Source organism: Aulonocara stuartgranti (assembly GCF_965226115.1).
Source record: "Aulonocara stuartgranti genome assembly, chromosome: 18".
In the NCBI taxonomy this organism is placed as follows: Eukaryota; Metazoa; Chordata; class Actinopteri; order Cichliformes; family Cichlidae; genus Aulonocara; species Aulonocara stuartgranti.
In genome coordinates, this window is record NC_138954.1 from 9,610,439 (window position 1) to 9,636,595 (window position 26,157).

Consider the following 26,157-nt stretch of genomic DNA (forward strand, 5'->3'; position numbering starts at 1 on the left):
AAAGAAAGTGGACTTCTACACATTTTTTTCCTTTTTAAACGTCTCAAAATACAGTTGTGATCAGAAGTTTACACACACTTATTCATAGGCATGAATATCGTGATAATTTGGGGCTTTTAGTGATTTCTTCGACCTGTTCTTTTTCCAGGTTTGGCTGATAGGACATCATACATCTTTAATGACTTTAAAAAACAGTCAGAATAATTCTTACTGGATATTTGACAACTCTTATTGTCAGACTTGGTAGAATTCATTTATAGTGACTGGTTTCATAATCATAGTCTACAGATTTTGAGGTCAGGGCTTTGAGAAGGCCATTCCACTGTCCTGTTGGAAGATCCAACCATGTTTCAAGTTTCAAATGTGTAGCTGTTGATTTGAGGTAACATTAAAGAATTTAGAAGTAATTCTCTTTCTTCATTTTTCCATCCACTTTGTCCAGTGTACTCATACCATTAGCAGCAAAAAGCCCCAGAGTATGATACTATGATACTACTTTTGTCATGTTAAAGACATTGTGAAAGAAGCCATTAAAAGCCCCAAATTACAGTGACATGTTCAAAATGAGTGTATATGAATTTATTATTTATTAATTATTTATTACTTGAGGATTTAAATTTGAAAAATCCTTTTACTTCATTTACTGCAGAATTTCTCCAGTAATGCAGCATATTTTATAAAAGGACCACAGCTTTAGGATCATGACTACCGCATACACGAACTGAAGTGCAGTAAGCTTACAGTAAAACTTGTCTCTGAATGCAGTTGATTATGACACAATATTTCTACTCATGTTCCATAAGCAGTATGAAAGAAATGACAAAAATCACACCGGGAACAATTGCAGTATATCATTAGTTTTATTTTATATATTTACAGAAGAATAGTGTCAAAAAGGTTTTATTATCATCATTCTTTTTATTATTTTTAACGGTGCTGTGGGAAACATTTGCATCGGCCCTGAGAGTTGAGTCCCACCCCACACTGGGATGAAACCACAGGTCTCTGTGAACCTCTGCAGCAGAACTCCCCTCAGCTGATGTAAATCGCATCTCTTCTCAGCACATGGCTGACTGATTCCTTTCACAGAACCCTTTATTATACAGTCACTGATGGGCTGGTGCTCGTGTGATATCTAGATCTCTCTCTACAGTTACAGAAGTCAACTGTTGTCCGCTACACAAACCCGACAGCCACTGCCAGAAAGTGCCTACATCAGGTTGTTGATGTCTTACCCAATAGCGCATCTCCATGATTTAGTCACCTCTTTCTCTCTCCCTTTTATGTAACACAATGTGATGTTTACTACACTGTCTGTCGCCTTCTCTGGAACAAACATGACGCACTTTTATAGGGTTTATTTTCATGCCCTCAGGTGATTATTGTTCCCCAGCGGGGACCCCATACCAAAGGAAAACACCATTTTGCACATTGAAAACACTGGGAATCACAGGGAAGCACTTTGCACAGTAACTCTACACTATAATGATCACTTCAACCACAGCAAAGGCATCCAGGAATCATCAATCACTTCAAATCAATATTTTGGAATGAGGAATAGCGAATGGTCTTATTAAATTAGCTGGCTTAGTTTTAAGAGGTAAAGGAAATCTCTTATGAGAGCTCCACTCCTCTTTAGTTGTTTTAGTCTTTTAAATAACTAACAAATGTACACATTTTTCATAGTTTTCTAGCATGTTAACCATAAACTTTCTAAATTAAAGCTTTTATCTTAAGTGAAATGTTAGAAAACAATCACTTGGTGCCAACTAGGGATGTTATTGCAAATTCACACCATTTTAAAGCCGATCGTAGCTGAATAATAGATGAAATTTCACGTTCTAATGAAACCTAAAAACAACAACTTAAAGTCACTTTGAAAAGGCACCGTTTATACCCGTGAAGTGCTTTGATGTAAATTACCATAAGGTTGAACAGTATGTAAAAACAACACTGAGAAGGCCAGTGGTATTTTCTTCTTACAGAAACTCTGCTAAAATTAAAGAGTGAAGGAATTGTGGCAGCTGCTAATGAAAAGATGTCCAAATGTTCTTAGTTGTACCTTCTGTGATTTTTATGGAGAAGAATGTGTGTTTGTTGTTTGTGATTCCTTATGTTGCTTCTGTTTCCACACACTTTACTCTTTAGGGGGGAGAGCAGTGATGACGGATTAGTCACACTCCTGCCTGACATTTGCTTCTCATTCTGTCCCTCTCCCCCCGCTGCTGACACACACAGCGACCCTTCGGCTCAAGTGCTTCAGATGGACACCACCACTCCCCTCATCACATGATGGAGCACTGCTCGGCTGACCCGGCCCCGGGGCCCCCAGGAAGATTGAGAGAGTCCATGTCAAAGTTAAAGCCAGGAGGCTGGAGAGGAAGAAAAAAAAAAAGAGGAAGAAGCCTATAAATATTTGTGCTCATTTCAAATCACATAAAATTCAGATTAAAACATCAACCGCAGTTCTGTTATGAAAGGGACAATCAAATGACAGCACATTTTCTTTCCCTGAAATCTTAGTGAGGTCAAACACACAATGGTGTTTTTACTTACCGCATCACCTGCTAGCTCTTTAGGTGGTTGTCCAAGGTCTTGCAGCTGTTGGTAAAAGAAACAGGATAAGTTACCAGTTTCACTCTACACATAAACTGCTTTTTTATGAGATAAGAGATAGTGCTGCATCACCTTTTGCATCAGGTCCATGATCCTCTCAAATGTGCTCTCTTTATCTGCTGCACCCTCTCCCTCTCTCTCAAAGAGCTTACAGATGTCTCCCATGATTTTGGCCTGCTGCTCATAGCGCTGGTAATCCTCTGGACTAAGGCTCGGTTTGTTGGTTTCCAGCCACTCTGGGTACTGCAAGAATGAAGTAGAGTTAATACAAATACTGAATGGGACACTGCAGAATATAATGTCTGCTATAAAACCAAAGGCACACCTTAGTAGTGATTTCCTTCAGAGATGGATAAAGAACCTCCTTAGAGAGAAGATTCTGCATGATAGACTGCATGATGGGCAGGATGTTTCCATCATCACCACCTCCTTCACCCTCCTCCAACCCTAGGCCTTCTAGTGCTTTGACAAGATCATCTCCAGCTAGTCCCGAAGACTGCAAAAAAACAATCAGACTATGAAGTTGCTCTCATTTGCAAAACCTTCATTATATTTGCTCAATTTCAGCTTGACCCACCTTCAGGTTGTCTGCATTTTTGGCCAGCCCCTGAAGGGTTTCTTTTAGACAGCAAGTGAATTCTTGTTGGGAGGCAGTGTCAGTACCTGCTCAGAATAAACAGAGTATTTTGTGTAAACTAACAAGCCAAAATAGGCAGAAGACTAGAAGTAAACTATAGTCAACACAAGCCTATATCTTACCAACTTTTCCCGCAGCCTCTGATAGCTTTTGAAAGTGTTGGAGAAGCTCCGGCTCCTCCTGAGCCAGCTCCGTCATGGCCTTCTCCCACTCCTCCTTAGCTTGGGCAGCCATGTCCCCTTCAAAGAGAGTCTCGAAGAGCTTACAGTCCTCTAGCAAAGGGGGCTGAGACAGGCAAAGAAGAGAAAACAAACAAAATCCCTTATATAGAAATAAGGAAAAACAGAGGAAGATGTTCTTCTTTTCAGTGCATCTGAATTGAAACAGTTTTGTTTTTTTATTCTAGACCCGACTCTAGCTTACAATGTTTTAAACTTGACATAAACCTGCAGCAGTCTTGCTTCCTAATAGTAAAAGAACCAACATTTGAAAGCTCAAAACTAAAATAACACTGACACTTTCTAGTTGCAGTTTTGGATAGAAAATTAACAGAAAAAGACAAAAGCACTGCTTTATCAGTCAAATATTGCCATCTGCAAATACTGATATTTACTGATATCAGGAAATAAGAAAGTTGCGATGTTTATCTGTTGTGTGACTTCAGTTTTTTGGTGGTGAAATGTTAAAAAAGTGATGAAGGACTGAAAAGACTTCAAATTGTGTCAGTTATTTCTTAAAATCAACATGTCCTAGATTCCCTAACATTAGGGGTAATAAATTTAAAAAAAAAAGAAAATGTATTGGTATTCACTATAAGCCAAACTTTTATTTAAAAATTTGCCACCGTGACACCACCATGGTTGGACTCAACTCTGATGGAGATGAGACAGCGTACAGGACGGATGTAGAGAACTTGTCCCTCTGGTGCTTAGAAAATAACCTGAAGCTGAACGTCCTTAAATCAAAAGAACTCATAATGGACTTCAGGAGGCACAGACAGGTCCATTCCCCTCTCATTAGAAATGGAGAACGAGTGGAATCTGTCTCCACCTTCCGGTTTCTGGGCACCCACATCTCAGCTGATCTCACCTGGACCCACAACACCATCGCCCCGGTAAAGAAGGCCCAGCAGCGGCAGCACTTCCTCTGTGTCCTGAGGCAGAATAATTTGAACCGGAAGCTGCTGCTGGCCTTCCATTCCATTCTAAATATTATATTCTATTCTAAATTATTTCGCAAGCACCTTTTGTGCACCACTGCTGGCTGAGGACGAAGCGGCTGCAGGGTCGGGGGCTGGAGGGGCGGGCGCCTTGTCAAAATCATCCAACGCACCTGAAAGAAAGCGATGATATTAGAACCAATTCACTCAAAATGCTTTTAATGGTTTCATACTCACTGACAAATAATTATCCAGTTATTCTATTGCTATGGGATAACTGGATAACATATAATGCTGCAGCAATTTTTCTGAACTTTAAAATAGTCATTCTTGTTTTTAATCAACTCATTCTGTGTTCAAAATTTAAAAAAAAATTCATTATCAAAGAAATGAGCAAAAACATAATATATTCACATTTTAAAACACGAAAGCGGTGACTTTTTTTTTTTTTTTAAACTAACCAATTAATCAACAATCACTTCATTCTTCAAACACCAATTCTGGCCTTTAATTAGGAAAACAACAACCTGCTAAAGTTTAAACTGAGCATAAGAGTGGCAAAGACAGGTTATTTAAATAACTTAGAATATGGAATGGTTGTTCTGAAACTGCTGATTTACTGGGCTGTTCCCACACAACCATCACTGGGGTTTACAGAGAATGGTGTGAAAAGAGAAAAGATCCAGTGAGCAGCAGTTCTCTGGGTGAAAATGTCATGTTGATGTCAGAGGTCAGAGAATAGCCAGGAAGCTTCGAGCTGACAGGAAGGCAACATTAACTTAAATAACCACTCAATGCAACCAGTCAACATACAAAATATGCAAAATACATCAAACTTTGAAGTACATGGGCTATAGGGGCATAAGACAACGCCAGGTGAAATTCCTGCCAACGAAGAACTAATTTGAACATTAGAAGATTAGAAAAGGTTTGACTGGTCTGATGAGTCTTGATTTCTGCTGGAACATTTGGATGGAAGGGTCAGAATTTGGTGTACATAACACAATAATATGTTGTCTTATATAAGACAAATGATGACTTTAAACTGAAGGAAAAACATATAAAGCGGTTTGAAGATTTTTAGCCCTTTTCTGATTGTTTTATTATTGTTATGAATGTCTTTTATATTGAAAACCTACTGTTGAGAAAGTAAAACTGTAGATGATTTAGCCTTTATACATATTTGGAAAAATAAAACTGTTTAAATCCTAAGCTGGGTTGTTTTGAAAATTTGCCTTGAACAAAATATGTAGTTAAGGAAACTGACTCCGTGTTCTGTGCAGATACACGATGAAGGGCACAAACTGAACCCGGATAAAGTTATCTGACAGCAGAGACATTAAGCGATTCGTGCTGACGTTTCTTCTTGGACATTACTCCTGCAGACCCCGGCAGGAGCACCTGACGTTGAGCTAAGCCCTGACACGATGAAAGCACAACAACAACAAAAAAAGGACACAGCGACACCACGAAGCTGCACGAAAACCCCACTGCTGTGTTCAGAAATACACACACTGATAAAATATTAATGCCGACTCTTACTGTCCAATAATTCTTCCAGCTCTGCATCGTGCCCATCGGACGACCCTCCTGGTCCTGACGCCATGATGTTGCCTTCACCAACCCAGCGCGGAAACTGCCGCTTCTGCTGTAAAAATGTCGCAAACACCTCTACGTCACTCCTCCGAGTGAGCGCCGCCTCGTGGCCGGTTAAATAGTTTACTCTGGAGCAAAGTGTTGTTTAGTGTTCTGGAAAACACGCACACAAAAGCACAAATGTTTACATGATACTTCCTGTATTTTATTTGTGTTTGTATTAGAATTTATGTGAGTTTTTAAATGTTTTCTATTTAATTGTGTTCCCCTCCTTTTTGTCATTATCCCATCTTCACCTCATTGATCTTATTTGTCCATTGATCTTACAATGGACAAATTCTGTATCTGTAAATGTATACTCATTGATAAGAAACCACACTGATCTGTACATTTAGTCAGTTTAAAACTCGCACATATTAAACTACAGTTGTTTTATTTGAGAGTTCTGATAGAGAAGTATAGAGAAGTATAGAGAAGATTAGAAGGACTTGGACTGTGAATCTAGCCAAAGTGTGTGATAGAATGAAGTCAGGAGTGGCAGAGAAGTGTGAGGGCGGTGCGGGACACGTGTGAGGACAGTGAGACAGTGGTGATGTATGCAGTTTAATTGATAGATGGGTTCAAGGTGGACAGGTTGGCAGATGAGGTCAGCCTGGAGTCTCTGTGGACGTCGACGTTGGTGGCTCATATTGTGATCTATATTGAGAGCAGGCAGCAGGTGGAAGAGAGCCTGGAGAGATGGAGGTTTGCAATGGAAAGAAGAAGAATGAAAATACGTAAAAGGCAAGATAGATTACATGTGTTTGAATGAGAGGGAGACAGGTGTAAGAGTGAAGCTGCAAGAAGCGGTGATAGTAAAGGTAGTTGATTTTAAATACGTTGCGTAAACCATCCAAAGTAATGGATGGTGCACACGAGAGGTGAAGAAGAGAGTGCAGGCAGAGAGGAGTGGGTGCAGCCAAGTATCAGGGGTGATGTATGATAGAAGGCCAGCAGCCAGAGTGAAATACAATTTTAAGGCTTACAAGATGACCTGCTATGATGACATCTTAGAGATCATGGCGCCATCACTGGAAATGGTTACATCAGAGGGGCAGCTCAGGTTGAATGGCTTGGAGACAAAGTTAGTAAGGAAAGGCTGAAATGGCTGGATCATGCAAAGAAGATGGATAGTAGATATACTGATATGCATACATTTGACAAAGGGTGTTGAAGATGGAGCTGCCAGACAGAAAGATTTATCAAGACATCACATATTTGCAAAAATGCTCCGAAGTTTTTGGAGATGTCCATTTTTTGTCATGCTTTGTGGCAGCTTTTGAACATCTGTGACATCTATTAATGTCAAATCTAGCCTTTATTTAACAACATAAGCAAACTCTATGTTACAATAATTGCACAGCCATTAAGGATCAAATCAGTTTCTGAAAAATGTTCTGTTTTTTCTCCCTCTGCTTGCATCTTACTGTCTTTGAGGCTCGGGACCAGCACTCCTGTTGTTGGACAGAAAGACATCAGTAAGTATTTTGGTTTTCCAATATATTAGCAACTGTCAGTGACATTTATATTAATCAGGCTGAACTTTAATCATACTTTAGATCAGCCTGTTTTACTTATTGTTTTATTTGTCCTGTGGTTTGGGGAAGTTGTTTCTTTACTGATCTTTTCCTGTCTTCTGTTATTAGACTTGAGATATGGCTGCACGATGCTGTTGCTGGTGACTCCAGTTAATTCTACAAGACATGCTGTGTAAGTAAACAAACAACAGTTTGGTCTGCATTTCTTGAAAGATCACATCCCCCAAACTTAGTTTAGAGGGTCTACACTGTATATAGTGAAGTCTGCAAGTTTTCTAACAGCAAAATTTGTTTTGTTCCCAAATCATTTTGCACATCATTAGAATGAAAGTTATTGGCCATGTTTGCATAGCCCTTTTTAAAATGATGCTTTCATGACATTATTGTATGTTGGGTGGGGGTCAGGGCTATCCAGACTGACAATTGGGACATTGAATGTCACCTCTCCGCTGGGGAGGGAGCCTGAGATTGTGTAAATTGGAGTCTGTTTTATACCAAATGCAGAAAAAAATGTTTTAAGAAAGCAATTAAGTTCATGTTCATGTTTGTTTTGTTTTTGTTCCAATATGATTGTTTGCTTGCAGGACACCAGGAGAGATGAGTCCTCCGTCACAGATGGTGTGGTCAGTGAAGATGGTCGCCTGCAGGTTCAAGCTCATTGCATCTCCAACGCACATCCACTGCCACTGTACTTAAGGGAAGTTAAAGACTTTCTTCTGCACCTACATTTGGATCACCTCGATCCATGATAGTCATTCAGGCAGTAATGCCTGGACTGGAAACAAGCCATCCTTAAAACATTACAACATTCCAGCTCCTGTGTTGGAATGAAAAACAAATGTGTTGTTTAAATTAGAGATTGCACTTGTGACAGAACAACAAATATTTTATTTTGATTTTATAAGTAAGTACAAAACAAACTTGAGGTAGGCCTAAACTTATTTTCAGAATAATTAGATCTGAGAATGTGTTTCATTGTAAGATTATAACAGTGATGGCAATATAATTGTTTGTTGTTCAGCAGAACAGTGTCCAGTATGTTGGCTGTTATACTTTGTTGTGTTTGAAAATAAAAGTTGGGCTGATTTTTAACATCATTACAAAAAGTGTTGTTAATTATTTTTAATCATATTCAGGTTACCACAAATTGTTTTTTCATTTAGTTGAACTTGAAATGTTTGTCAGTAGGTAAACAATTAAAATTGTACAGTCAGAAATATCAAGTTATTCTTAATACTGCAGACTTGCAATGTATAAGTTGTCCTAACAGTCATCTTAAGTAAGCTTTACTTAGTTTTTTTGAGGCAACGAGTTTCCTCAATTTTTTTGAGTTCTGGGAACTAATTAGATTTTACAGTGTAGCCCCACAGGCCTTAATTGTTGAAATGTGAACGATTTAAATAAGTCAAATCAGTCTTGTATAAATGCCTATGTGATACCAGAGGTCGGGGGTTTCCTTTTTCTATTTTCAGGAAACGTCTCAGTTTTACAGTCCATACAAATAAATATGGTTGTCGGGGTGTCGTTGCTAAGCAACAGCATGAAAAAATATACTCCGAGTGTAAAGATTCAGAGGGAAGCGCTGACAAATGTTTAGCACATCCGGCCCGTAGCGATAGTAACGCTGATGGAGATGACAACATTGACTGTTCACGTGGGGCTTTCTAAAACGTTAACGTCTAATTTTCTAATCAGATATCAGGCAACTCAGGGGTGTTTCCAGGATGGTACGTTGTGGGGAAATCTGAATATTTAATCACAAATAAATACAGTGTAGAAAGTAGGTGGATGATTTTCAGTGTTTAAACATTAGTTTTCATTAATCAACTAATTTTCCAAGGAGCGAAACACATACTTATATAATTGCCCCCATATAAAAGTCATGTCCCCGCTTAAGTAACACAAAGGTTTTAGGATACCATTATTATCAACATCACGTTGTTAGATGATAATTATTGATTCATTAACCTGTACGTCACTTTTACTTTGCTGCTGGAGATTATTTTACTTACTGAGCTATATATTTCTGATTGGTAGTAAAATATGCAATATAATAATTAACTACAGCTTTAAAATAAACAGCAGCCTACAAGATTTGCAAGTAAAATAAAAATAGAATATAGAACTATATTCTATCACCAGCCCTATGCTTTTGTCCAGTGACATTATGATTAACAGTACTACAATTATTCAGTAATACTTATGTAGTTATGACCACGTGTGAATAAATACCTGATTAGAAGGAGAAAGGAAAAAAAATATTTTTTTAATCAAATCTTTTTTTTAATTATTATTTTATTATATTTTAGTTGTTTATTTTTATTTACTGCTACTGGGATTATGGTTGATCTGAGCTGTCCTAACTCAAAATGCTGCAATGCAATTTCAAAGTAAGTGGAAACAAGTGATGTTAAATCGAGATTTTGAGATTAATAACCTGAAACTCTGACTTACAGATGGCAAAAATAAGTAAATAAATGAATCAGTCTCTCTCACACATATACACAAACACACGCACATACAAATCAGATTTGGAAACAAGCTTCCATAGCTTATAGCAAGGTATTGCTAATTTCCCAGCCATTTTCTCTTATCAGCTTCTTGGGTTCTGCCACCATCTTTGCCGTTCGTGAAATCTCCCTTAAACTTCAGTCCAAGATGTATTTGAGTGATACTGAAATTAATTTAGGTCAGTGTTCAAAATAGTTAAATATCACGATGGGTGGCAAGTCGTGCTTCTAGAAGGATTCTGGCACAATCAAAAGTGAACTTTCAGGTAGCTCTGCATTTCCAACAAGCATATCATGCTAACAGACTTCACATAGAAAGCTGCAGTCACTCACAGAAGCTTTTCATTATTTTGATTCCCTGCTTTTCATTAGTTTTGCACCAATAAATAGTATTAAACTAATTAGGAAGATTAGATACGAGGGCTCAGAGTAACAGAGCAGTAGCCTGGGTAGCATGGAGGAGGGAGATGAGGAGGAGGAGAAGGAGGATGATTTAAGTCAGACGAGAATAACGGTGCAGACATTTGACGCCTAATTTGGTTTTTTGGGCGGGGAGCAGCTCGTCTGAGCTACTAGAAGATCCAGCCAGGGGGCTGAGGACCTGCAATCGTCGGCTCTCCTACCACTTGCATGTTCTCAGGAGCTGAGAGCAGCAGCAGCAGCAGCAGCAACGAAAAGCAGAAAGGAAACTTCCCGCTGTGGTGTTTTTGCGATCAAGGTAGGCGTTTTGAGAAGTGTACAGGAAAGTTCACAGCACACAGTGGTAGACTTTACTGAGAAGAATTGATTACTTAGTCTACACTTTTATTTTGAAAATCTACAGGCTTTCGACGAATTAGAATTTTCCACCACGAGGAGTAACTTTAAATATCCAGATGTTTTACTAAATATTATCGCGTAGTTCGATTTTTCAAAAGAAAATGTTTGTTATATGTTTTTGAGACTATATAAAAGACTGCAGTGTGGTGTGTTTCTGTGGTTGGAGCAGGGTGTGGCAAGTGGCACTCCCACTTTACTGTCAATGAATGAACTGCATGAGACTAAAACAGAGCTGTCAAACTTACATGTTTTACTTTACAAAGGGGTTACATTCTCCTTTTACCTATTCCCTGATATGCCTAAATATTTCTTCTTCTTCTCTTTAAAGTTTTTCCTTTAATTTTAATTAAGAGATGTGGCTTTTGTTGAGTGAAGAGAAGAGAAGCAAAATGTGATCCTCACTGTACCTTTTATCAGAAGGATTTTGTGCCTCGACTACTTAGGCATTTGCTGAAAAAATCCTATCAACCTTTCAAAACGCAGTACTCAGTTTTGAATACACTGACATCATGCTCTGACTTGCACATACTGAAATTGTTGGCCAACAGTGTTCATCTTGTGCCTCCATCTCTGTAAGTGGATTATAGGTGAAATTGAGTAACTAATGTTGTGTCATGGCAACAAAACAAGGACACCACATGACCTCTCTGCTGGGACACTGAAACATTCGTTTCCTGAACATCTTGACATGATAGTACATCTTAACATTTGTGTGTGCGTGTGACATGTGTAAAACGACTGTGCAGAGGAGCATGATGCTGTCACATCCTGATATAATCTATTTTCTATTTTCAGCATCTCTTGCAATTAAGGAAGCCCCCCCCCCCCCCCCCCCACCCCTTGTGATTTCCATGCTGTGCTGTGCGACGACACTTTTTCCACGCTTTTTTCTCTATCATGACTATTTTTCTCTCCTTTATTCTTTCCTGATTCAATTCCACAAGTAGCAAAGCAATGGCAGTAGGAGTAGCGGGACTGATTTTTCCATTACGACCCTCCATATTCATTTATTTTGAGTGGTTTACACAAAGCATAATCGGTACCCTGACTCTCAGGCTGGGTTGGGACTTTTGAACAGGGGGGGAGAAAGAGGACAACTGATGGAAAAGAGAGGGAGTAGCCAGCCACCAAATGAGACCACGAGGAGGAAAGCAAGGAAAGAAAAAGAGAAGAAAAGACAAAACTTGGCAAACATGACAAAGTTACCAGTTGTTCAACAGCAGCCAGACTGCAGCACATCTGGAACCCATGAGTAACTTGGAAAATTTTTATAAGAAATAGGGGAGGAGGTAGAAAGAGAAACGAGGAGTGGTGAAAGCAAGGGGCCTTGTAGTGACTCAGCCTTCAGCTATTCCACTCCATCACTGTGTTTAAACTATGTGTCCTTCTGTGGCCAAGGCACAGGGCTTCCCCCGTGTTCCCCTCCTCCTAGGGTGAAGTGAGTCACCCTGAATCAGTTTGCATGGTCTTTTTTTTCCATTTCTCTCTTTTTGTCCACTTCTTTGTCTTGATACCTCACCACCAGTTTAGATTTTCACCTCCTCGTCCATGACTGTGTCATAGATGTTTAATAGGACTAATGTAAACAGGCCTTTTCTCCATGTTTATAACTGTCTCTCTGTGTAAGCTGTGTAAGGAGAGGAGCACTTGTGGAGCCAAGCAGGCAATAGGTGTCATGAGGGGAAGGGAGGAAAGGGAGGAAAGGCAGCCAGTGTTGCCAGAGTGAATCTGAGCTGTGAAATGTTAGCTGTGGAAAAAAAAAACAAGGAAACAAATCCAACCCCCCAAAACACCACTGTAGATCAGCTGCTATATAGAATTTTCCTAAAAGCATTAGCAAGCACAATGACAGGATATGAACTCTTCTGTAAGTTGACTAATCTTGTCAACCTTGCAGTGCAGTGCAGCTGCCCAACCAGTTGCAGTTTGAGGTAAATTATATTATCTGGAAAATACTTGCATACAGATCGCTAAAAGCATTTTGTAAGTAATTTTTGGTATGAAGTCTGGAGATAACACTAGTACTAATTATTTTGGGTGGAAGGCTGAGCAATAAAATTGAGCAAACGGTAAGAAGGATGAGGGATAAGTGTACCAAAAGATATAAGGCAAAAACAGCGATGCTGTGTTTTGTATCAATTTGTATCAAGTTAAGTACTTTTTGAGTGAAAACGTTGCATTCAGCTCTGTCATGGCAATTTTGTTTTCTGACATTTTAAAGTGTGCCTAGCTGATTTCCAGCTCTGTAGCTTTGTAAAATTAACAGAAAAGCTGTTTGACTTCTACCATAGAGCCACTCTCTTCCCTTGCAAACAGAAGGTTTGAACATTTAGTGGGTGGGGCTTCTGAGCCTGAGCTGTCTGGAGCTCGAGCTTTCGTCTGCAAAGGATTACCACTAAAAATGGTGACCTGATTATTTGAAGTGTTGACCACTTTAACATGTGCATCCACCATTGTGACAGTATGACACCCCAACCCCTGTGGATTTGTAATCTTCTGCGTTGAAGCGTTAAGTTTGGCATTCTGGTCATGTGGATGCTGTGGTTAAATCAAACCTTCATTTACTAAATGAACACTTGCCAATCTGAGGAAGACTCAAAGTAGAAATTAAGAGTATAAACACACTTTATACTGTCACCCAAAAAAGTAAGATTATATATAATAAAATAATAGTGCATTCATTCTCTTCATCATTAAAAATGTTTTTCATTGTCTAGTCATTGTAAAATGCTAATTTTAATAGTCGACATAATCGTGGCAGCCCTAGATGACAGACAGGGGTCTGGGGAGTTTGTAGCATAACACCCATCTCTGAGGACATGACTATTGAGCAATGTCTGAAAGGAAGAGGCTGCACTTGGTACTTCAATTCTGTTGTGAGAAAACGTCTGGAGCTTGTATGAGACATAAACTACCAGAGAAATTAAAATGGTGTGTTCACCAGCTGATTTGACCAGATGTGAATGGGCTGTGACCACAGTGAACTCATTATTTGCAGTTTCGAATTGGGTTTTTAGGATTTGAGTTGTTGTTTAAGTCATTCATGAAAATACAACGGTAGAATTGTTCCACTCAGAAACTGGTATGTAGTCGGATGAACCCTGTTTGCGCACAGGTTGCTGGTCTCGCATAGTTGTCTCTTATATTTCATCTAGAGCCATAAAAAGTTGCATGAGACTCTAAAACACCACTTACTAATCATTATCTTTTTCTTCTTACAGATTTGTCTGCTTGACAGAGGAAACGCCCACAAATAAGAGGAAACTTTTCTGCTTCTCTCATCGCCCAATTCACCTCTCATTATGGCAATAGTCCTCCACTCCAGCCCTCTGCTGTGGACACGGCTGGCAGCCCTGGCTTTCTCCTGTGTGGCATTCTCTGTGGCCGTGCATGGTGCCCAACTCGTGCACGGCACCGGAGACTGGTGCATCTTCTGCTGGGCCTTCAGCTTTGCCGGCACTCTGCTCGTGATTCTGGTGGAGCTCTTCGGCCTGCAGACCAAAGCCCCTGTTTCCTGGAAGAACTTCCCTATCACCTTTGCCTGCTACGCTGCCCTACTCTGTTTGTCCGCCTCTATCATCTTCCCACTCTACTTCCTCAAGGGTTTATCGGGCTCCAGTTCGGTCCGCGACTACCGTATCGTGGTAACCGTCTTCTCCTGCTTGGCTACCATTGCTTACATAAGTGAGGTGAGCATCAGCAAGGCGCGTCCGGGTGAGGTGGCCGGCTACATGGCCACAGGACCTGGACTATTGAAAGTCTGTGAGACCTTCGTGGCCTGCGTCATCTTCGTCTTTGTGAGTGACCCCGTGTTGTACGACCGTCACGATGCACTGAAGTACTGCATGGCCGTGTACTGCATCTGCTTCATCCTGTCAGCAGCCATCATCCTGCTCTGTATAGGCGAGTGTACCGGGTGCTTGCCTTTCCCATTCCCCCGGTTCCTGTCAGCCTACGCCATGCTGGCCGTGGTCCTCTACCTGTCAGCAACCATCATCTGGCCTATCTTCAACTTTGACCCCAAACACGGTGGGGATAAAAATAGGCCATACAACTGCAGCTCACAACCGGGGTTGTGTTTGTGGGATAAGCGCATGGCAGTGGCTGTACTCACCGGTGTCAACTTCATCCTCTACCTGGCAGACCTGATCTACTCCACCCGTCTAGTATTTGTCAATGCTTAAAAAACAGGAAATCACGCTAGCAGTATGCTCCAAATAAAATTTAATTTGCCCACTTTGACAAAGGCTTTGGAATTGCTGTCTCTTTTATTGCTACAAGCAAATGGTGGCATACTCAGTCTAGCACTCTGATCACTTTAATGGTATCACTTGAGGACAAGCCGTGATAGGAGACTAGAGAACAAACTTTAGCATGATAGCACAGCTGAGACAAATCCTGTGTGACTCAATTTGTTGTTTTAAATTTGCCCTTAAAATAATATGATTTGACTTTTGCTAGAACCAGACAGAAGGAGAAAAGCATGCCCTATGGCCCAAGCTGCCCTAACTGTGCAGTGGTAAATATGGAAATGCATTTAAAAAAAGAAAAAAAAAACAAAAGAGAGTGTGCTCAAATCATGAATGAAGCTTTTCATAGGTAGAGATTGACATATTCGGCTGGTCAAAACACAGATCTTGCGCTCTTTTTGGCCCGAAACGTTAAAAATTAGCCCTGAAACCTTGCCGAATTAATTTTGTGTGAAGTATACTGCATGACTGAATTTCTTAGAGAGAAAGTGAGAGAGAGAGAGAGAGAGAGAGAGAGAGAGCGAGAGAGAGGGGAGGAGTTGGAAGCAAGTTAGTGGTTGTGTCTACACATACAACAATATGACTTTCTGTTCATGTATTGGGGCATGTAAATGGCAAATATTTGCTTCCAGTCACCCAAATAGACTCTTATCTTTTATATAGAGACCTGAATGTGATTGCTGGAATCTGCTGATATTACTCAAAATTTTTAATGGTAGATCAGTTCCCATTTTTATACAGAAAATACATTTTTCATGTATGCAGGGATGCTTTGGATAGTAGTAATCTACCAACAGATTTTCCAAAAGAAGGCCACGTCTTATTTACATGCTGTGTTCATGTAAATAAGACAGAAAAATAAAAACAAAGCTAATGTTGAGTTTTTGTTTGATACTTTTGGCAGAGTGTATGTCAAAAGTGTATATATAAAAAGAAAATCAGTGAACATTTCAGATTAACTGTTACAGAAAATATTGCAGTGCCATGTGACTGACTTTTGTGGCCTTTTTTTTAAATGGCATCATTAAACTTCATTGCAGTACACAAAGCAGCTGACAGGGTTGCATCAGTCAGTCATTTCTTTAAGTTCATATCCCAACAATTCAACCACTTAAAGAAGTGATGAATTGGTTTACATGATGTTAAAGATGATTGGTAGGCTAGCTTTTGCTCTTGTTATGGAATGTGCATATCTGTGAGCTATAATCTATTGTAAGAACATATATGGATTTAAAGAAACAAGAAAAACATATAGTCAAAGTGCACGTATTAATGTTTTCATTGTGTGTTTATATTTCTGGTGTCTCCAAATATCCAAGAACTTACTAATGCTGGTCCCTCACAGCTAAGGTTATATTCATTACATCTATTTGTTTTGTACTGCTTATAGAAATCGAATAAAAAGGTTTCTCTCAGTCTAGATGTTCTTAGGATTGTAGTCTTTACATTTTTTATACTTTGCTGTTCCAAGTGTGGAAACCGCATCAGTGTTGAAGGAAAATGTATTCCAGTGTTTCAATAAATCCACATGATTAACAGATGTTTGTGTGTTACTTTCATGTTTTTATGCTTTGGTTTAGTCCCCATATGATCCAATTTGAACATTTTATTTAACTCTAAACTTATTTTTAGCCACCCTGTTGGTGTAGCTCCTCTTCTTAGTCAAGGCTGAAAAATGCCAACGTCTATTAGAAGCTGCAAAATCTGGTATAGATATTTAATACTAAGTGTGTGACACACACACATAGGAAAATAACTGGTAAATAAGTAGGTACCTGTCCAAATGGAAACAGCCAGGGTTTAAAGCAAGAGCCCAAAAAAATCAATACCTTCAGTGGCAACACGGGGCTGGCTCCAAAAGTGAGTCCCACAACCAACTCTAATGTTAATACCTCCACCTTTCCAGCCAAAAAAAAACAGCGTGTTGGTCTAAAGAGCTTGGAAAGAAAGCAACTGAACTTCTTTGAGTTTCTTGAGTTTCTATTTAAAACTGAGGTGAAACGCCATTGTAATGGAGAATGTCACTTTAAGAGGGATGGACTTGACCTCCTGACTATGAATAATGAAGATGATAAGGTGCTGACTCTATGAATCCACAATCTCAACAGGGTTGTCCGATAAGAACAGATGGCTTATCCACAAAATCCACTGCCACTCAGGTATCTGCCGTTCACTCATTTATTTAACAAGAATCCGAGGTACACATCCATAATGTGAGTGAGGGGATTTAACAGGCTGTAAAATGCTATATGCATTGTGTTGAAGTGATGGTGTGGTTTCTGTTGGAAAGAACATAAAAGTCTTCCATGATTATGTGAACAGAGTGAATTAAATGTGTAATACAACAATACAAACAATACTGGGTAGTGGAACGTTCAACCAAAATAAGGGAGTATCAACAAATGCTAATTTTACTATTTGCATAAACCCTAACTAGGCACTTTACACTATAGCCAACATGAGAAATTAGTGACGGTCCCTTAATGACCGCATGGCAGAGGCTGCTTGGGCAGTAACATTCAGTAAACAAAGTGTGCGCCAAGGATTTAAACAAGGGAGGATAATGGCTGCAGCAAAGAACAAACAGGATAAACACAGAAACTTACAGTCTCATGGACGCACACTGCTAACAGCACAAGGAACGAAAATCCACACGGTGAGTAAAACTCTACTGACTCTCCCCACCTGCAGCTCCGACCGAACTCTGCGTCGAAGTGTGTGCGTAATGATGAGGTAGAATTGTGTCTTCTGATTGGTGAAGAGGATGGGTTGCCTCACCGCTCACAGCTGTATGCTGATATATTTACTCGGCAGATGTGGCTCTGTTCGTCGGTTCAGCCGATGGGCTGGCCTTTTGTACAGCCGCCCCCAACTTTGCGGGGCAAAGGTGCACTTCACTCAGGAAGGTCAGGCAGTAGACTCCGGTGGAAGAGCTGTGAGTCTGATGAGTCGAGCCACTGGTCGGGTGTATGTCTTGTCTCCAACCTGTATCTGAACTTTCCGAACCCTGCCATCTGCTCCAGGGATGACTTGGATGACCTTACCAACTGGCCATATGGCACGAGGGAGCTGCTGGTCCACAATGAGAACGATAGTGCCAACAGTCAACTCATCTCTTTCCTGCTGCCATTTATGCCGCATCTGGAGTGAAGGTAGATAATTCCGGATGTAGTGGATCCAGAATTGATCCGCCAAGGCTTGACACTGCCTCCACCTACAACGACTCAGGAGTTCTGCTTCTGGGTAGACGACCTGTGGCATACTGGAATCAGGCCGCCCCATCAACAACATGTTGGGAGTGATTGGATCAGCATCTGCTATGTCTGAGGAGACATAACCTAGCGGCTTAGAGTTGATGATGCTCTCTACCTTGCTGAGTATCGTCCTAAAGACTTCCTCAGTGACATGCTGCAAGCCGAGAATGGTATGCAGCGCAGACTTGATGGAACGAGTCTCCCGTTCCCAGGAACCACCGAAATGTGGAGCCTATGGAGGGTTGAAACAAAAATGAATCTGCTGGCTGGCCAACTGTGACTTCAGAGCTGGGCCGAGGGCGTTGAAAGTCTCCTGGAGTTCAGAGCTACCACCTTTGAAGTTGGTACCTTGATCCGACAGTAGTTCGAAGGGCTTCCCACGTCTCGCGATGAAACGACGCAGTCCCATCAGGAATGAGTCAGTGTCCATGCTGGCAAGCAGATCAAAGTAGACTGCATGGGTGGTTAGGCATTTGAAGATGATCCCCCACCGTTTCTCGGTACGCCGCCCCATCTTGACAAGGTATGGACCAAAGCAGTCCACCCCAGTTGAATAGAAGGCTGGGCGATGAAGTCTTAAACTGGATGAGGGAAGGTCAACCATCTTGGGAATGACCGGCTGACTGCGCCACCTCCTGCATTCAGGACAGTTGTACTGGTGCTTCCGGATGGTCTCTTGTCCTCGAAGTATCCAGAACCTGCGCCGGAGCTCAGCAAAGACCCTCTCGGAGCCTGGGTGAACAAGCCTGCGATCACAATCCTGGATGATGTGCTTTGTAATAAAATGCTGAGGGTCAAGAACGACAGGATGCAAGATGTCTTGACTGAGGGTTTCACATCTGCGAAGCCCCCCCCCCCCCCCCCCCCACGGATCAGTTGAACCTCTGGGTCATACTAAGGAGCTAAGGCAAGTAGGCAACTGCTGGCAGCTACCGGTTTGTGAGATGACAGCCGAACAAAATCTTCAGGAAAACTGTCTTCCTGTACCTTCTGGAGGAATGCTAGTTCTGCTTGCCAGTAATTCTCTGCTGTGGGTGTTGAGTTGGCAGCTGTCCCGTGGACAGCTCAAACGTAATCTTCAGGCAAGTCCTGGAAGCCACCGAAAGAAGCAACATCAGAAGCTATCCTTCCGCAGCTCTGATGAATCATCAAGGGAAATGTGGTTCGGGAGCTCTGGGCAGTATGATGCCATCTGCCAGAGAAAAGGTGGGCCCCGGCGCGACCGATGATGAGCAGTGAGCTGCGAGAGCAGTAATCCCCGAGTGATGTCGTCGGCAGGATATCTCCACAGGCCCCCTTCAGTTAGCTCTTGAATATCTGGAGCCTGGGATTGGGACTGGAGCCAGTTCAGGACTGTAGTGGAGTCTGTCCAATAGACAATGCTTGAGATACAAAGGGTGAGTTCCCTCTTGAGAACGGCAGCAAGCTGGGCTCCCACATGAGCAGCACAGAGCTCCAACCTCAGAATGGACTGTTGACGGACGGGAGCAAATCGAGATCAGCGCGGCTAGGAAGGCTACCTGGATTCCCCCCATATGATCTTCCGTCCTAAGGTAGGCTACAGCTCCATATGCCTTCTCAAATGCATCGGAGAAGATGTGGATGCTCTGCTTGCAAAGGGATAGGTCTGTCTCTGGCTGCACATAACAACGTGGCAGGGAGACATCAGGGAGCTGAATCAATTCACTTTCCCATGCATGCCACAGCTTCAGCAGGTCGATTGGCAGATTCGGATCATCCCAGTCTCTCCTTTTCCGCCAGAGATGCTGCATCAGGATTTTGGCCCGAGTGGTGTAAGGAATGAGGAGGCCAAGCGGATCATACTGCTTGGCCAGAACCCAATAGATGTTGCGCATTGTGGGCTCCACCAACTGCTCGGTGTGCCAAATCTGATATCTGAGCTCATCAGACTGACAGTGCCATTGCAGGCCCAGAGTCCGCTTTGGTACATCAGTCCCATTGGGGGAAAACCACAGTTCACTGCTCTGTGAGTCTGATCCAGGTGGCATATGACTGATGAGTTCTGGGTAGTTAGAAGCCCACTGTCGTAATTCGAAGCCACTGGTGAGCAGCAACTGCTGGATTTTGTTGACCAGTTGCTGGGCTTCAGGAAATGATGCGAAGCTCTGGAGGAGATTGTCAACGTAGAAACATTTCTCTACTGTGTGACGGGTATCTTCGCTGGGGCTGCTGTGATCCAGAACGTGCTGCTGCAGAGCATTGGTGGCACAGCAGGGATGTCGCCCTGAAAGGCAACACCTGCCATTCGTAGACATCTGGTTGCCTCGTGCAATCCATCTCTCCAGAGGAAACGGAGGAAAGGCTTGTCCTGAGTCAAGAGGTGGACCTGGTGAAACATCCCCTTGATGTCACTGCTCACCGCAATGGGATACTCCCGGAAGCGAAGTAACACACCCAGGAGCATCCAGCCCAGGGTAGGACCAGCTAGGAGATGCTGATTCAGGCTGGTACCATTGTGCACAAAAGAACAGTTGAATACAATGCGATCCTTGCCAATATGATGAACCATGTGGTGTGGTATGTACCAGGTGTTGCCATCTATATCCATGTCCGCGATGGTCAGTTTACTCACATAGCCTGCATCCACCAGCTTCTGAATTTCCTGGTTATAGGTGGCTGCTCGTACAGGCTTCTTCAGGAGGCGCTTCTCCGTGGCTCGCATGTGACCCAGGACAGAGTCCTTAGTGGAATGAAGCAGGACTGGTTCCTCTTTCCACAGCAACGGGGCGGCATATCGGCATATCTTCTCCTCTAGCATCTTGACAGCCATGGTATCTTGTTTTGAACGTGTGGCCACTTTCTCATTCTGGTATGGGAGAACATCCATCTGCCAGAGCTTGGCTACATTACTGAGAAGTTCAGCACTGGGAGTCAGGGTGCTTGTGAGTAGACACTGAGGAGTGGAGGCTTGATGTAGAAGAACCTCAGCTGGTCCTCCCCATGGACCCAGATGTACAGGCTCTATTGGAGTCAGGAGATGTGGGTAGTCAGAGCCAATCAGCAATAATGGTTGAGCTTGGTGGAACGAATGAAGTGGAAGACCTCACAGGTGGTGGTAGGACCTTTGCAGTGCTGGATGTGAGTGTTTGGCGAGCCCAAGCTCAGTGGCATCTTGGATCCGGAACCGTTTCCAAGGGCTATAGAGAAGGAAACGGAATGTCCTTCCACCGTTCTAATGTTTGTCGGATGGTTCAAAGCGCCAACTCCTCCCTCATTCCCTGAAGGCCCAGCTCTTGGGCAGCACTGTGAAGAAGGATTGTGCGCTCTGACCCATCATCAAGGATGATTGAGGGTCCTCTTCTGGACAGAGATCTCCGATGTTATTCCCGGGATCTGCTGGAGCCACTCGCCTAGCTTGGGAGTCACCGCACCTAGTGCTCCAATTACCACGGGGACCACCGTTACCTTCACCCTCCATATCCTCTCGAGCTCTTGGTATTTCTCCAGCTTCTCGTGTTCCTTCTTGCTTCCTCCTTTGTCAGATAGAGAAGGAAACGTTCCACCGTTCTAATGTTTGTCAGATGGTTCAAAGCACCAACTCCTCCCTCATTCCCTGAAGGCCCAGCTCTTGGGCAGCACTGTGAACCGCTTTCAGAACCGCTACATCGATCACTACGGCCGTCTTCTTCTGTTTGTCTACCACCACTATGTCCGGTTGGTTAGCCACCACCATTTTGTCCGTCTGTATGTGGAAGTCCCACAGGATCTTAGCTCGGTCATTCTCCACCACCCTTGGGGGCATCTCCCATTTTGACCTCGGGACTTCCAGGTTATACTCGGCATGCCTTCATATTTATCTGTCTCGGTCATGTCTGCGGTAGGCTTGCTTAGCATAGGGGGTCTAGCCTTAGGACCCTTACTGGATGCAGACGCCCCAGGCAGGAATCGAACTTGCGATCCTCTGTTCCAAAGGCGTGTAGTCTAACCACTACGCTATCCAACTGCTATCATACGTATATATATATATATATACATACATACATACATATATATATATACATACATACATATATATATATATATATATATATATATATATATATGTGTGTGTGTGTGTGTGTGTGTATATATCTATATATATGTGTATATATCTATATATGTATATATATGTGTGTGTGTGTATATATATATATATATATGTATATATATATATATACGTATGATAGCAGTTGGATAGCGTAGTGGTTAGACTACACGCCTTTGGAACAGAGGATCGCAAGTTCGATTCCTGCCTGGGGCGGCTGTGTGTGTGTGTGTGTGTATATATATATATATATATATATATATATGATGCATGTACCCATCACCTCTCTTCTCAGAGATTCCTTTCAGCTTTGTGCTAACCCCAGGATGTGAATCAGTGACAACTGTCACAACGACTGTAAATTTTTGACCACTGGAGGCTGCAATTCTGTTATGAGAACAAGTCTGGAGCTTTCATGAGACATAAACTACAAGAGAAATAAAAGATGGCGCGCTCACCAGCTGATTTGTCGAGATGTAAATGGACTGTGATGGGTTTGACCACAGTGAACTCATTATTTGTAGTTTTGCGTTTTCACCATTTCATTTGTTTTAGCCATTCATGAAAATACAAAGGCATCATTGTTTCACTCAGAAATTATTATGTAGGAGGACTGACTCTCTTTGGGCACAGACTGCTGGCCTCACATAGTTATAGCTTGTATTTCATCTGGAGCCATAAAAAGTTGCATCAGACTCTAGAATACCACTAATCATTTTCTTTTTCTTACAATTTTCTCTGCCTGACAGAGGAAACTCCAACAAATAGGAGGAATCTGTTCTGCTTCTCTCATCGCCCAATTCACCTCTCATCATGGCAATAGTCCTCCACTTCAACCCTCTGCTGTGGACACGGCTGGCAGCCCTGGCTTTCTCCTGTGTGGCATTCTCTGTGGCTGTGCATGGTGCCAGGACCATCCCCATCATCGGAGACTGGTGCATCTTCTGCTGGGCCTTCAGCTTTGCCGGCACTCTGCTCGTGATTCTGGTGGAGCTCTTCGGTCTGCAGACGAAAGTCCCTGTTTCCTGGAAGAACTTCCCTATCACCTTTGCCTGCTACGCTGCCCTACTCTGTTTGTCCGCCTCTATCATCTTCCCACTCTACTTCCTCAAACATTCCACAGGCCCCAGTACGATCCGCGACTACCGTATTGTGGCAGCCTTCTTCTCTTGCTTGGCTACCATTGCTTACATAAGTGAGGTGAGCATCAGCAAGGCACGTCCAGGTGAGGTGGCCGGCTACATGGCCACAGGACCTGGACTATTGAAAGTCTGTGAGACCTTCGTGGCCTGCATCATATTTGTCTTTGTGACTGATCCCGTGTTGTACGACCGTCATGATGCACCAAAGTACTGCATGGCTGTCTACTGCATCTGCTTCATCCTGTCAGCAGCCATCATCCTGCTCTGTATAGGTGAGTGTACCGGGTGCTTGCCTTTCCCATTCCCCCGGTTCCTGTCAGCCTACGCCATGCTGGCCGTGGTCCTCTACCTGTCAGCAACCATCATCTGGCCTATCTTCAACTTTGACCCCAGACATGGTGGGAATAGAGATAGGCCATACAGCTGCAGCACAGAATCGGGGTTGTGTTCATGGGATAAGCGCATGGCAGTGGCTCTACTCACTGCTATCAACTTCATCCTCTACCTGGCAGACCTGATCTACTCCACCCATCTAGTATTTGTCAATGCTTAAAAAAAAGGAAGTCAGGCTAGCAGTATGCTCCAAATAAAATTGAATTTGCCCACTTTGACAAAGGCTTTGGAACTGCTGTCACTGTTACTGCTGCAAGCATACTCAGTTTAGCACTCTGGTCACTTTAATGGAATCACTAGAGGACAAGTCGTGATAGGAGGCTAAAGAGCAAACTTTAGCATGATAGCACAGCTGAGACAAATCCTGTATGACTCAATTTGTTGTTTGAAATTTACCCTGAAAATGATATGATTTGACTTTTGCTAGAACCAGACAGAAGGAGAAAAGCATGCCCTATGGCCCAAGGTAACTGTGCAGTAGTAAATATGGAAATGCATTTTAAAAAACTCAAAAGAGAGTGTGCTCAAGCCATGAACAAAGCTTTTCATAGGCAAAGATTGACATATTCGGCTGGTCAAAACACAGATCTTGCGCTCTTTTTGGCCTGAAACTTTAAAAATTAGCCCTGAAACCTTGCCGAATTTAATTTTGTGTGAAGTATACTGCATGACTGAATTTCTTAGAGAGGAAGAGAGAGAGAGAGAGAGAGAGAGAGAGAGAGAAGGGAGGAGTTGGAAGCAAGTTAGTGGTTGTGTCTACACATACAACAATATGACTTTCTGTTTATGTGTTGGGGCATGTAAATGGCAAATATTTGCTTCCAGTCACCCAAATAGACTCTTATCTTTTATATAGAGACCTGAATGTGATTGCTGGAATCTGCTGATATTACTCAAAAATCAATTCCCATTTTAATACAGAAAATACAGTTTTCATGTATGCAGGGATGCTTTGGATAGTAGTAATCTGTCAACAGATTTTCCAAAGGAAGATTCAAAAAAATGCTGTGTGCATGTAGAAAAGACAGAGTGGAATAAAAACAACGATAATGTTGAGTTTTTGGGTTCTAGCAATTAGTCTTTTTTTAAGTTCATGATATCAACACTTCAATGATTTAAAGAAGTTATGAATTGGTTTACATGATGTTAAAGATGATTGGTAGCCTAGGTTTTGCTCTTGTTATGGAATGTGTGTGTCTGCGAACTACAATCTATTGTAAGAACATATCTGAAAAAAACAAGGAAAGCATATAGTCAAAGTGCACGCATTAATGTTTTCATTGTGGGTTTATATTTCTGGTGTCTCCAAATATCAAAGAACCTACTAATGCTATGTCAGTTTGTGTGGTACTGCTCATAGAAATCTATTAAAAAAGGTTTCACTCCGTCTACATGCTCTTAGGATTGTAGTCTTTACATTTTTTATACTCTGCTGTTTCAAGTGTGGAAACCGCATCGGTGTTGAAGGAAAATGTATTCCAGTGTTTCAATAAAACCACATGATTAACAGATGTTTGTGTGTTACTTTCATGTTTTTATGCTTTGGTTTATTTAAAGCTCCTGTATGGTCCAATTTGAACATTTTATTTAACTCTAAACTTTTTTTTAGCCACCCTGTTGGTGTAGCTTTGTCATGTCACAATGTGAGTCAATCCCCTTGTAAGTCAAGACTGAAATATGTCAAAGTTTATTAGAAGCTGCAGAATCTGGTATAGATATTTAATATTAACTCATTCACTGCCATTGACGTCTATAGACGTCAATGGCAGTCAACGTAAGTTGAACTGAAGCCCACCAGCAGTAAAAGTAGACCTGCAAGGAGGTGCAGGGTTTGCGCACGTAAGGGATTGCGCAGTGAGACAAAAATGTGGTGCAAGTCCTGTTGTGTTTCACTGCCAGCCATTTGAAAATGGCTGGCAGTGAATGAGTTAAGTGTGTGACACACACACATAGGAAAATAATTGGTAATATGAGTCAATAAATATACACATTTACCTGTCACAATGGAAACATCCAGGGTTTAATACAAGCTTGTATGACATAAACTACCAGAGAAATAAAAGCTGGTGTGTTTACCAGCTGATTTGACCAGATGCAAATGGGTTGTGATGTGTTTGATCACAGTGATGTCATATTTGCAGTTTCACTTTGTGTTTTCA

General features: G+C 41.9%; 3 protein-coding genes across 3 annotated transcripts; 2 read left to right on the top strand and 1 right to left on the bottom strand.

Annotated features, from left to right (window-relative positions):
* Positions 1-841: 841 nt before the first annotated feature.
* pex19 (peroxisomal biogenesis factor 19) lies at positions 842-6,064 on the bottom strand. The gene is made up of 8 exons (XM_082514316.1): positions 5,955-6,064; positions 4,497-4,585; positions 3,376-3,538; positions 3,194-3,279; positions 2,942-3,112; positions 2,689-2,859; positions 2,557-2,601; positions 842-2,372 (listed from the first exon to the last, which is right to left on the bottom strand). The coding sequence occupies exons 1-8, from the start codon at positions 6,016-6,018 to the stop codon at positions 2,286-2,288; spliced, it is 876 nt and encodes a 291-aa protein (XP_082370442.1). The 5' UTR covers positions 6,019-6,064; the 3' UTR covers positions 842-2,285.
* A 4,534-nt stretch (positions 6,065-10,598) lies between these two features.
* On the top strand, positions 10,599-16,704 carry LOC309693122 (myeloid-associated differentiation marker homolog). Its single transcript, XM_082512108.1, has 2 exons — positions 10,599-10,813; positions 14,136-16,704. Exon 2 carries the CDS (start codon positions 14,217-14,219, stop codon positions 15,096-15,098), a length of 882 nt encoding a protein of 293 aa, XP_082368234.1. The 5' UTR covers positions 10,599-10,813; positions 14,136-14,216; the 3' UTR covers positions 15,099-16,704.
* Positions 16,705-17,674: 970 nt separating this feature from the next.
* Positions 17,675-25,509, top strand: LOC309693751 (myeloid-associated differentiation marker homolog). Its single transcript, XM_082513259.1, has 2 exons — positions 17,675-17,820; positions 23,213-25,509. Exon 2 carries the CDS (start codon positions 23,277-23,279, stop codon positions 24,156-24,158), a length of 882 nt encoding a protein of 293 aa, XP_082369385.1. The 5' UTR covers positions 17,675-17,820; positions 23,213-23,276; the 3' UTR covers positions 24,159-25,509.
* The last annotated feature ends 648 nt before the right edge of the window (positions 25,510-26,157 follow it).